The 14,656-nt window shown below is 25.8% G+C and overlaps 1 protein-coding gene across 3 annotated transcripts in view; it reads right to left on the reverse strand.

Moving 5' to 3' along the window:
* The window catches only part of LOC105257642 (longitudinals lacking protein, isoforms A/B/D/L), a 237,980-nt gene that overhangs the window by 15,405 nt on the left and 207,919 nt on the right, over nucleotides 1-14,656 (reverse strand). The window contains exons 7-8 of one of the 3 annotated variants that reach the window (XM_025414300.1): nucleotides 3,364-3,489; nucleotides 2,379-2,626 (exon numbers count right to left, since the gene is read on the reverse strand). The exons of the other annotated variants lie outside the window; for them this stretch is intronic. Of the exons in view, the coding sequence (XP_025270085.1) occupies nucleotides 2,394-2,626; nucleotides 3,364-3,489 (359 nt within the window). The 3' untranslated portion in view covers nucleotides 2,379-2,393. Of the gene's footprint in view, nucleotides 1-2,378; nucleotides 2,627-3,363; nucleotides 3,490-14,656 lie in introns of those variants that run through there. 3 annotated transcript variants of the gene reach the window in all.

A 14,656-nucleotide genomic window follows, 5' to 3' on the forward strand; every position in this document is an offset into this window, starting at 1 on the left:
TAATATTATTAGTAAAATAATATTATAAAATAATATTATTAGTATAATAAAATTACGTTTTCTCTTTTTAATGAATGAAAGTAATAAATGCACAAAATAATAAATATTGATGTTTGTGCGTAGATTCTTGAATAATTGTAATAGTATGTAAATATTTTATCAAAAATGTTCTTTATCAGATATCTTTTATCGCATTTAATAAATGTACCTTGTAGTCACATCTTTTGTTTTTCAGAAAATAAGTCATACAGCACTAACACAATATTGAACAGAATTATTTTTTTTAAAGATTATTATATACGATAATGATTTCTTAATAATTATAGATATGCCGATAAGGGATATACAAGATTTAATAAAAATACAATCTGACTATATTAATGATTCCCGTTCACAATTTTTATCCGAAATGAATTTTATGGATATGCTTTTTAACGCTAACTTTCCACTTAAATATTTTATTACAGTATGGGCATTTATGTAATTTCTCAATTCCACACTTAGTATTTTGTTGATGTACTTTCATGTGTTCTTTCCATTGGAAAATTTTTCCACAACCACGACAAAGAGTTGATATATATTTATTAAGGATTTCAGAACTTTCGGAGCTGCCTAAAATAATTAATAATATAATTTTTTTTAGATAACAATTTTTTTTAAGATAACAAATTGCATTTTTTTGAGACAATCACATCATATTTACATTATACTTTAGGTGGATCTAAGAGAACTTATATTTTTTACATATATTTGATCGAAATATTATTTATTCAAATTCAAAATTCAATTAAAAACTTTTTCAAAGTTTAAGAAAGATTGATCCGATTATTAATTAATTATTAATTAATAAGTAAAATTATTTTTAATTATTTAAGAATATATATATATATATATATATATATTTAACAGAAAAAAAAATATATATATATATTTAACAACTTTGCCATCACCACAATAATTCATTCACCATAATAATTAATTCCTAATTTAATAATAATTAAAGTGAAAATATTTGAATAATAACATATAAATACATCAATATAAAGTATAAATATAAAGTATAATTAATCAACCTAAATATAAAGTATAAATATAAAGTATAGTTAATCAACTTTCTTCACAATACGTCATAAGATGCAAAACATCCACTTCCCCCACAGACAATTTTTTCGAAATACGAAATATATATTTAATATTCGAATACATTTAAATCCGTATATCATTTTTGGAATAAACGATCATTAGAAGACAACAAACAGACTGTAACAATCAATAATTTATTATTAAAACGACAACGAATAGAAATAAAAAATAAGCACACACAATGCAATTTCTTTATTGTTTAAATTTATTTTCTATATTTGTTCATTTAAACAAATGCAAACTTTTATTTTGCATATCACGAATATGTATAGATTTGTAAACCTAGTTAGCGCGACGTCTCAAGGAATTTGATTTCCTTTTCACGGTTTGTTTATGAAGTTTTGTCATACGATGTTCCTTTAGATGATGCTTATGCTTGAATCTCTTGTCGCAAGGAGCACACGTGAACTGTCGCTCTTTACCACACTCCTCGCGTATATGTCTCCTCAGAGAACATCTCCACGTGTATACTTTCTTGCATGCATCGCAAATATATTTGCGTCTGTGATGAACTTGTGGTTTCTTGTTGCGGCCTGAAAAGGAAAGACACTATCAGCGTGTGTTCTTAATCCGCTGCAATTTCATCAGATTTATATTGATTTTTGAATTTTTTTCATATCGTCGAAATTTATTAGCGCAATGATTTATTTCTTCAAAAGAGAATTACTTCAAGTTTAAATAAACTTTATCTACATAAGCTAGTCGAAAATCTTTTCTTTTAAAAGCTAAAAGCAAGATATAGAATAGACTTGCAAGAATTATATTCGGTGAAAGTACGATGAACAACTCTCGCATTTTTTGTAGTCTAGTTCTTTATTTTTGCATTATATTGCTTCTTATATTTGTGTAAGAGACAAAAATAATGGACATATCTAACATGCAAGAAAATTTCTCGCATATCTTCTTAAAAACATGAAACTTAATGTTTTAATAAATTTGGATTCGTTCTTGAAATAATATAAATAATTACGATTCAACTACTTGATATTCAAACAGTGAATTAGGAGTAAAAAACATATAGCGTCATTTTTTGCTGAAGTTTTATTTACATATTTGAGTTCATTCAGTATATATATATATATTATTCATTCAGTATATATATATATATATATATATATATATATATATATATTAAATATACGATTAAATCCGAAACAATCATTATATTTCAACTTGTGCATGAAACTTTCGCATGTGTTGCATTGAAATTTTCTAAATTAATAACGTTACAATATAAGTTTTTAAAGAAATTATTTCCCTTTTTGGAGATTATGAAGGTACTGTTGATGACGCTTTAGATGATGCTTGTATCTGAATCTCTTGCCACAAAGAGTGCATACAAATTGTCGTTCTTCGTTACCACATTCCAAGCGTTTGTGTTTCCTCAGAGACTCTTTCCACATATATTCCTTACCGCACGCTTCGCAAGTGTATTTGTTGCGGTGTTGCCTGTGTCTGAATTTGCCATGCTTGTATTCGTAATCTGAAAATAAAGTATAAATACACTATCAGTGCGTGGATCATTAGATTTGTTAGATTCATATTCATTTTTAATTCTCCGTAGCATAGAAATTTATTAGCGTACTGTTTTTTACTTTCTTGAAAAATATTAGAATCGTTATATACAAATAAATGACAAATTTTGACATCATAAATTAATCGAGTTTCTTCAAAGATATTTTCTTAAAGCAAGCTTAAAATCCAAATGTGATAGAACAAATTTGCTGATAGAAGAATTGCTGATAGAAGAATTTTATTTCTTTGGATAATAGTTTGCACAGACAATCTTCTTGCATTTCATTCTTTCACCATTTATTCTTTTTATCTCCGCATTATATTCTTTTTATCTTCGCATTATGTTGTTCTTTATATTTTAATAAAAAGGTAAAATAGGCAAAAATATAACAAGAGTATTTAATGGAGAAGTTGTACACGTAGTTAATCTGAACATAAAATGATTAACGTCGCATCATTTTGAGAATAAACACAAAGAAATTATTAGAGTACCAACGAATTATAATAATCAATAACTGTACTTTCAAGTAGTCAGAAATAAAGAATGAAGACACGTAACGTCGTTTCTTTGATTTTATTATTTACATTATTATATATTCATCGGCCTGTTCATCCAATTGTGAACATAAAGCAAATGTTGCTTGAGTTGGCCGCTGCGACGAATCTTCACGTTGCATATCGGACACGTGTACTGTGGTTCCTTACCGCACTCCTCGCGTTTGTGCCTTGTCAGAGATGGTTTCCATGTGTACTCTTTGCCGCATGCGTCGCACGTATATCTGCCACGGTACCGTCTGTGGTAATCTTGGGGCCTATGGGACTTGATGTAACCTGAAAAGAAAAGATACTATCAGTACGTGCTTTTAATCGAGGTCTCAAACCTTGTCAAGTCTATATTCTTTTTTAATTCTTCGTTATGGCGTTATTAGTTCATTTTTACTTTCTCGAAAAAATTATTTCGTTTTATGTTTGTCAAAATAAATTTTACTGAAATAAACTTCACTGTTTTAAGTTAAATCAATCTTTTTAAAAATCTCCTGTAAAGATAAGCTTAAAATTGAAATATAGAACACAAGTTTAATTTTTCTGCTGAAAACTTGTATATAAATTAACATAATCAATAATCTTAATATACTCTTTTTTTAAATCATATATATATATATATATATATATATATATATATATATATATATATATATATATATATACACATATATGAATATATCAGCACGAATATATCAGTATATAATGCGAAGATATATATATATATATATATATATATATATATCTTCGCATTACATGCTGATATATTCGTGCATCTATACATATATGTAGGAGACAAAAATAATAGACATATTTTTTGTATTTACAGTTTTTATTCAGTAATCAGTTCTTTCCTAAATATTTCGTCATTTACTTAATCTATTATAAAACAACTGCATAAAGCAAATGTAGGATTATTAAATAATAAATGAACAATAAAAAATACAACAATGATTAACTTCCGAACATAATATATGCAGTCAAAATAATTTTCAAAATCATTACTTTTCTCAAATACTTTTTATCATAGAGAGAAAGTAATGAAATATTGTCTTATTTTCACTGATCTTCCGAATATGACAATATCTATTACACACACACACACACACACACACACACACACACACACCACACGCACACGCACACGCACACGCACACGCACACGCACACGCACACGCACACGCACACGCACACGCACACGCACACGCACACGCACACGCACACGCACACGCACACGCACACGCACACGCACACGCACACGCACACGCACACGCACACGCACACGCACACGCACACGCACACGCACACGCACACACACACACACACACACACACACACACACACACACACACACACACACACATATATATATAATTGTTAATATAAATTATCTCAAAAATTATTTTTGTCAAAAATGTTATTTAATTGTTATTTATTGTGGATTAGAAAATTTTATATATAATCAATAAATTGAACTACGAGTAAAAAAATATGAAAATGATGATATTTGCTTCAACTATTTTATTACTCCAGTTTTTAACTACTAAATTTTGAAAAATGTTATTTGATGTTATTTAAAAAGCTAATTTTTTCTACGAAAAAAATGAAATGTGTAATAAAAAGTTTTCGGATATACATAATATTATATAGATTTGCTTCATCGATTATTTTAGATGTTGTCGCCGTTCGTAATGCGATGAAATTTGATTAGGTGCTTCTTCAGCATCCACTTATGTCGGATCTTCATACTGCATACAGGACAACTGTATTGCGGATCCTTTCCGCACTCTTCCCGTTCGTGTCTGATCAAAGATTGCATCCATCTGTACTCTTTTCCACATGTCGGACAAAAGTGCCTGCCAAGTCTCTTATAATAGTCTGACGTATTGTATTGTGCCGAACCTGAAAAAAAACAACGGATGACACGTTAATGCATTCGAATGCGACACATTGATACATCTGCGGATCCATTTACATGAAATAAATTATGCGTATATTATGTGTTGTCGTTTTAGATGACATATTAATTGATTATAAATTTATATTACTAATTTGTATTATCTTTAACACCCGCGCGTATCGATTGTTTTATTAAATTACTTCTTTTTAAATGTCTCATAAATATTTAAATGTTTCTCTTCTTTTTTTTTTAATTCTTTATTCCTTTTTTTATACAATTATTGTTATATCTTGTTAATATACGAATGCATATTATTATTATATCACAATTTTGATATCTGACAACATTCTTTCACAAATTTGCTTTAAAGCTTTATTTGAATGTATGTAAAAAATTATTCTAAATATATACTCTATGTCTTTTTTTATAAAAAGTTTAATAAGAGACAATAACTGCAAAAAATCATATAAAATATAAATTTTTATTAAATTATAGGAATAATATTATTAACAAAACATGCAGATCAGAAAATGTACCAATGCTATATTTTTTACATCGTAACGCTAGATTCCATTTAAAAAATTGATTACTTTACACAATTCTACGTGCTTTCTTATATGATAATTCATTGATAACATATACACAATAATAATCATAAAACAATTATTGTTAGATAAATGTTTACAATTTATGTATCTTTAGAGTTTATGATACAATATTGCTTGTTCATTTTTTTAAATACTGTACGCATACAATATATTAAACTTTTTATATTTCCCTATTTTTTATTTTTCATCATAAATCATATGTTACTTCATATTGCAAACGCATCATTCTATGCATCTTATCGACATTTAAATTTTTATTTTTCAAATCTTTTTACAGTTCGTATGTCATTCTTATATTGCAATCCATTGTACAAAATATTTATATAGAGTTTTATTACATAAATTTTCTTCATAAATACACGTTTTTTCGGTATTTAGAAAATGATAGATTATACAGGTACGAAAAACTATAATTGATACACACAATTACACGTATAATTCTATGTGCCGTTGTGTGCGGTGAAAAGCTATAATTTTATATTCATTTCTTAGTTTTTAAATACATTCGCGCGAATACAATAATTCATATATTCATAAAAATTATATAATATATATTAATTATATATATTAATATAATCGTTTTTCAAACTGTCTTTGTTCATTCAAGCAAATTTTTCACAGCTCATATATTATACATAGTCAATCTCTTTCCATAAAAATCCCACTACTAATTTTTTATTTTAAATATATAAGATTGTCTTGGTTGGTTTTTTCTTAAATAAACAACATATATAAAAATATCTCTATAAAAATATTTTTTTTAAATAAAATTAATAATTAAAATAATTTTATTATAATTTAAATCTGATCGCTTTTAAAAATGTACATATAAAATAAACTAAATATTATTAAGAGAAGAGAAATTGATAAAATATAAACTTTATTAGGCACATACAACTGAAACATGTATTAAAGTCGTTATTCTATAAAAGTCTCACAATCAGTCTAGTAGTTTCTAGTAGTTTCATTTGAACATAATAAATTATGTATAAATTTTTTTTTCAAAGAGATCTTTTCTTACACACAATAATAGAATAAAAACTGCAAACTCATTGCTATAAATCATTTATCTTATCAAATATGCGTTTTTCATACAATATTTATAATCATCTTCCTTAAAAAACTGTTTTCAGAAACACATTGCATAATAATCATTTTTGGCGAATTAAATTAGACTATTTTGACTTCTTATTTTGCACGAAATAATTTAATTATATATATCAAAGATTTTTCTCTCATTACACAGGGACGTGTTCCCTGTTTGAATTTCAATATTAAATAACAATAAAAAAATCAGGAATTATTATTTTGCAACAGCTAGAAATATACCTATATTCCTAATGTCTTTTTGTTCAAAATATAGGAAAAAAATTGTATTCTCCTATGTATATTTCAAAATTCGAAAATATTTTAAACAATTTTAAAACATTTTTACCTCGTTCTTACAATTTTACACCTTTCTGTGATGTAATTCTCGGATATATATATTTCATGTGTTTTAAAATAAAATAACATAAGAATAACAAATATAATTATTTCGTTTGAAATGCGAATAACGTGATGCAAATCTCTCACACACACACAATATAAATAATCGAAGAATAAAGAAATAAAAAAATAACAATTTGCAAAAACTACCAGTCATCTTCTAGTACCTATTCTTATAAATAGTCGCACTTGTACTCAAGTAATTAAATAATATCAATAATAAAACATTGTGAGCAATTTGTATTGTTCAGGTGTAGGAATCGCATTCTCAAATAGTTTAATGTTCTTTTCGACAACGGATTCCATCTTAAAGAAAGAAATTAGTTTTCTATTTATGAACATTGTTCTCGTGGCGTAGGAGATAATCCTTGCGCCGGAATTTCCTGCCGCAAAGTGTACAATTGTGTTTCGGCAACACGCCGCAACCCTCGCGTAGATGCCTTGTCAGGGAGTCCGTCCACGTATAACGTTTGCCGCACTTGTAACACGTGAATGGTCGATCGTAGTTGACGCGGCAATGCTCCCTCTTGGATTCTGAAACAGGCCGCAGAAAGGCCGACCGTGAGATCGCTGATTTCGTCGACGACCTCTTTTAATTTTTACACATGACGCATCGTAAATATATCAGTTTAAATATATCGGTTTTCTCGAATCGATCATTTTATATAAAATAAACAATCGATCAAAGACAATAAGTTGGAAAATCTATTGAGATTTTACTTCATTTTTTTATATATTTTATATATATTTTTTATATATTATATAGCTTTATATAATCATAAACAAGCTTAAATAATTTTATTTTTATTTAATCTAATTCGTCATTAGCGACGATTTTACATCTAATATCTTAATATAAAAAGTTTTATTTATAATTTACACATATATAAATCGTAGAAATTTTGATCAAAAATTTGCAACTCTAGATAGAATTGCATAGAAATATTCTTTTAATATCTTAAATAGTTATAATTATAATTTTATTGATTCTTTTTTTTTCAAAAGTGATCGATTCGCTATTATAGGATTATAGGATATTATTTCGACGGTGAATGCTAGATTGGATCACACATTATTTCGCGAAACTCGTCAAATCGTAATTCTTTTATATGCGTCTTTTTTAGAGTTATCTCGTAAAATATTCATAATAAAAGATAATCGTATTTTTTTCGTGCAAAAATCATTTTGAGATACAATCTCATCATTTGACTTACTTCTTTCTTTTCTCTATCCAACAGCTCTTCTTGCATTATGATTATGCAACATTAAATTAAATGAAACATTATATTATGAGAGTAAGTAGAATATATATAATACATATTTCTCTTTATGTAGTATTACTTTAAGATTCTTCCCAGAAAGATCCTGCTAACAATTGTTTATTGCAATTCGAATACTTGTTCTGTATCTCGTCATCGTATTTTTCGCATAAATATCCACAATCAAATATCAAATATCATAATTGTTGTCATAATTCCTGCATTCGATAAAAATCGCTCTCATTTGTTCTTCGATTCATCACCTTGGAACATTAATTGATCATTGTTAATACAATCAAGAATTTTCTGTTTCGGCGTTTACAAATAATTGATAAAATAATTTTCATTAATTATGTATATGAAAAAATAAGGAAAAATGGTTTAGATTTAATGATTGTATCGATGAATAGAGAAGATTAGCAACTAATTCTGATGAATTAAAACTAAAATTAACAATTAAGGAGGAAGCTAAAATTGTTTTTTTTCACATTTTTTCTTACAATTTTCTTAAATTTGTTATCAATAGTCTAAAATATCTATAAAAAGATTAATACAAAAAAACATTTGTATGCTTTTTGATATTATTGATTAACATAATAGCGAAGTATCAATATTCATATAATTTGAAATATTAATTTATTTCAATGAGATAAAAAAAAATTAATCAAAAGAAACAAATTATACGTGAAAGAATAAATTTATTAAAAATAACAACTTAAAATAGAATCACATGTTAGCTATTATTAATTAATCTCATTTATTAATTACTTCAATAATATCATTTCGATGTTTTACAGTAACCTGGATTATATAATTTAATAATCTACAATGTATCACAAATATAAACAAATGTATCATTATATGTAAGGTAACAAATGTTAATGAAAATGATGTTTATTTACTTGTGAAATATACTTTATATAATTTTTATTGATTTTTAATTAAATTTCAATAACAGTTGACATTAAAATTAATATTTATTGGTTTTATAATCGAAAAGGATATTAATTATGGTGAAGCATTAAATTAATAATCAACTGCTCATGATATCTGTAAAACAGAAACAACTCTTATCTTTATTTTCTTTTTTTTGTACAAAAACAACAATGCATTGTATAAACAATATGGACTATAAACTCGATAAATGTATAATTATGTATTATATAATTATAAGAATCGCTCTGTTTTTCATCCTCACTATTGGCATCTTTAAATTCAAAATCATTAGCATAACATTGTATTAAGATAAAACAACATTTTAAGAAAATTGTGTTTTATTTATGCGTTATATTGATTATCAAGCGGAATAGTGAAGATATTAAAAGGAGTTCAAAATTTATGCAAATAAGTTAATAAATAATTTTCATATTTTCTAATGATACAGAAAGCTAATATTACTTATGTTATTTTCATAAGAGTGTCAGATTTACTTTATATATATCAACAATAATTCTATTAATCTTTAAGTACATTTAAACTCTAAAATTTATTCCAATAATGCAGAATAACTAAAAATATTATTGAATAAATTAAACATTTCCTACAATCTCTTGAAAAAGATGCACAATAAAACAAATTAAGTTATTTTTTTATTATAAGTCAATCTTTTAGCAACACAAGAATTCTTTAACATATATGATGCATTCTTATATATTCATCATTCATTTCTTATATATAAAAAAAGTTCAATTATTAATACTTTTTATTTAATAACTAATTTTTAATCAATTCAATAATTTCAAAATGCTTAATCTATTCAATAATTCTAAAATATTCATTACATTTCATAAAGACAAATAGAATATATATAAATATATGTTCTCATATATATATTTATAAATATATATATAATAAATTTATAAAATTTTAAAAATTTAGTTTCCTACATATTGAATATACATAAATATATTTTTTCTCATATATATTTATATTTCCAAAAAGATTTAAAAAATTTAATTTCCTATATATTGAAATAAATAATAATTAACTATGATTCGGAAAAAAAATCTGTAAGGTTAAAAAATTTTTTTGTTTTTAGATTTGAAAGTTTAAGTACAACTTATTTATTGCTTACTTTATAATTTTTACGTTATCAACAATACATTAAATCGCGAATGTTCAGAAAATATATACAGGGTGTCCCAAAAGTCCCGGACCGATCGAATATTTCATAAACTATGCACTTTAGAAAGAAATGTTTCAGACAAAAGTTGTATGGCTTGAAGGAGGCCATCAGATAGTGGCAATGATTTGACACGGGAGAGTCATTTGAAAGTCACGTGAAGATCACCGTCAATTTCTTAAATAAAACTCCCTATTTTTTATTAAATATTCTGGTAGCTCACGTCGACAGCTTTCCAAAACACTATAATTAAGTTAGTTTTTATTAAGTACTTTCCGAATTATGAGGCTTGAAATCATTTATTAATTTTACATAAACCGTAAAATATCTTGTAAAATATTCATTTTTCGATTATCTTACGTTAATACTTTTATGTACAAAATAATGAGAGGAATCAATTGATGTAAAGAAAAAACATAGTTATTTTTAAGAAAAAAATATGTAATTTGCAATTAACAATTACATTTTTTTTTTAAAACAACTATGTGTTTTCTTTACATCAATTGATTCCTCTCATTATTTTGTACATAAAAGTATTAAGGTAAGATAATCGAAAAATGAATATTTTACTAGATATTTTATGGTTTATGCAAAATTAAGAAATGATTTCAAGCCTCATAACTCGAAAAGTACTCAATGAAGAAATACTTTATTATAGTGTTTTGGAAAGCTCTCGAGATAAGCTACACGAATATGTAATAAAAAGTAGGGAGTTCCATTTAAGAAATTGAAGGTGATCTTTACGTCACCTTCAAATGACTCTCCCATGTCAAATCATTGCCACTATCCGATGGTCCCCTTTAAGCCATACAATTTTTGTCTAAAAATTTATTTTTAAAGTGCATAGTTTATGAAATATTCGACCGGTGCGGGACTTTTGGGACACTCTGTATATATTTGGATATTTTATTAGTTGAAAGTTTCAGAAAAAAATACTCTATTACTATTTTCTAAACATTCGCGATTTAATGTACTGTTGACAACGTAAAGATTGTAAAGTAAGCAATAAATAAGTTGTACCTAAAGTTTCAAGTCTAAAAACAAATAATATTTTTAGAAAGGATAATTCATTTTGCGCTTGATTAAAATAATTTTATTCGCGCAATGACATGGCGTGTTTCTCAATCAATTGAATCTCGAATAACATTTTTTTTGCGTGCGTTTTTAAGTGTCGCTGAAAATTGCCTCGTTGATGGATCTGTTTATCACAGATGGGGCACCAATGTTGCGGAGGTTTGTTGCACTCCTCCTTTTGATGGCGGTTTAAGCTACTCCTATTAACATAGGATCTATTACAGTGAAGACATCGATACGGTCTTTCTCTACCTGAAAACATAATTCAGATGATGATTAATACACACAATATATAGTCGGAATTTGATTGACTTGTGATCTTCGTGATGCAATATTTTCGCGAATCGATTGATCCGATGATTTATTTTATCTTCATTATAAAGAAATCTTGATGATTCATAGAGAAAACGATCTTTCGTAAATTTAAAAACTTTTTAACTTTACAAAATTTTTGATGGACAATTTAAATCAATATATCAAAAGCCAAATTATAAAAAATTGTTTGTGATATCATAACATCTAAAAAAGAAATTTTAAGCATTATGGTCTACTAAGTTCTTGTATGTAATTTTCTTTATGATTATATCTTCGAGAGGGAGAATAATATTGCCATTCGCAAGTTATCTTAATTATAAAACATCGATTATGCAACAAATTATGAAATTCATATTTAATCGTGCGTATTAATTATAATTTTATTCATTGTAATATATATTTATAATATATCTATAATAAAATTATTATTACAATAAAACATTGTAAACGGAATCACTATAACTAAGGCCTCGGTGAATATTTCATTTAATGTCCAAAGAATTAGTCAACTTATCACAGAATTTTATCACTCACAAAATCGAATTTAGTGAAAAAAAAAGATCTTCAAATGATGCGCTATAGTTCTTCAAAAGCCTCGGCTTATTTGCAATGATAACGATTATAATTTCCTATTTTCATCATTAGTGTCATACAATCAATGAATTCTTCATAATATTTTTATATACATATCAGCATATCCTAATAACGTTACATAACAATTCGATTGCGAAAATCCTCTATCAGTGATATTATAATATATACTATGCAATCAATAAACTGATATCTTAAGTTAAAAATATAATAGTAGTGACAGATTTACATATATAAATATCTGATGCTAGTGTATTTGAAAACTTTTCAAAAAAATTATTATAATAAGTATTTATTTATTATTTAAGAAAAATCAATAAAGAAATATATGTAATTTTTTCCTAAAAGACATACATAATATGAAATATAAAAAATATAATTAATATAAAAATTTAACTTTTTATGATTATAATTATAATTATTATCTGAATTTGAGATCCAGCAATTAACATAAATTTTATAGACCCAATTAAATTAAAAATATTATAAGAGAAAATTCATATTATTAATCCTTTCTATTTCATAAACGAACAATTACAATTTTTATTATTCAATAATTTAAAAATATTTATCATTTGATAAAAATACAAAAATTTCATAAAAAAGTATTAAACAAATTTTTCTACATGGTGAAATAAATATTAACTAACTATAGTTAGAAAATAATCGAACACTTAACTATATTGGCAATTTTAAAAAAGAATATTCTCTAATAGTGTTTAAATATGTAATTAAATTGTTGATAATATAAAAAGTAAATAAAAGTAAATTTCTTAAAATTTCAAGTTTCAAAACAAATAAAATGTTTAAAAGAAATAATTTATTAAGTTATTAAAATATAATCCCATTCGCATCATTGATACATATTTGTGTCAAGAAGATATTTTAAACTTTCTCAACTTAATAATAAATCCGTCACTATACACACTATATATAAGAAAAAAAGGATAAATATTCAGTAAAAATTAATCAAATATAGTAGCATTGTGGAGTAAAAAATTTAAATTTTACGAAGAGTCGCCTTCTCTCTAGATATAAATTTAAATTAATGTTTTATCTCTTATTAGTTTTAATTAGTTCTAATTCTCATGCATTTAAAAGCTCTTCAAACAGTTTCAATCACACAGCTCTTCCCATACAATCACATGTATTTATATGATTTTTAATTATATAATTTTTAATTTATCACCAATATTCTTCCTATCGATGTATAATTTCCATATCTTGATAAATCATATGAAATCTCTTGTGCTCGTAGTTTCTCAGGTATTTTGAACTGCAGATGTCCACAAAAAAATATATTTTGCAGTTTTTTCAAAATATGTTTTTCAATAATGATAAGATCTATTAATAATTTCTTTAAATAGAAATTTTATCTACTCTGTAACTTTTTTAGTGTCTATATATGTGTGCCTATATATATATATATATATATATATATATATATATATATATATATAGACACACTATTAAAGTAGTATGTACACATTTGTGTAGAAAATTCAAAGAATATTTCACTTACATTTATACCAAAAACACAATAAAATATGGCTTTCAATAACTCAAGTACATATTCTTCGAATTACATCTTTGCAATAATGAAACATATTTCTACAAAATTCTGGGAAAAATTATTTAAAATCTAATCAATTCACTGTCTATAGCGTACGATAGATCTTTTAAACGATCCATTATTGGATTTTTTCTATATATCTAAATCGTACCAAAGAAAAATCCATATCAATAAGCAAAAATTATCTGCCATTTGACAAACTTCCAGGTTGTTCGTTAATCTTCATAAGCGAGAATGATTCATGTAATGGAAATTTATTATCCACGGGAGTTTTGAGATGTGTAGTGTATATTGCAGATTTTGTTACGCGCGCGCGCGCGCATTTTTCCTTTGCAGGTTTTTTCACGCGACCATTCTTCGCAGGTTCTTTAACGAGAGTTGTGAGATGTTTAGTGTATATTGCAGATTTTGTTACGCATTTTTCCTTTGCAGGTTTTTTGTGACTGCTCTTTATGTGACGGTTGAGGATATGACGTTTCAAATTGTTCTTCTGCTTACTACGATAGCGGCACTCGGAGCAAAAGT

This window comes from Camponotus floridanus, unplaced genomic scaffold (assembly GCF_003227725.1).
Source record: "Camponotus floridanus strain SB8 unplaced genomic scaffold, Cflo_v7.5 scaffold111, whole genome shotgun sequence".
Taxonomy (NCBI): domain Eukaryota; kingdom Metazoa; phylum Arthropoda; class Insecta; order Hymenoptera; family Formicidae; genus Camponotus; species Camponotus floridanus.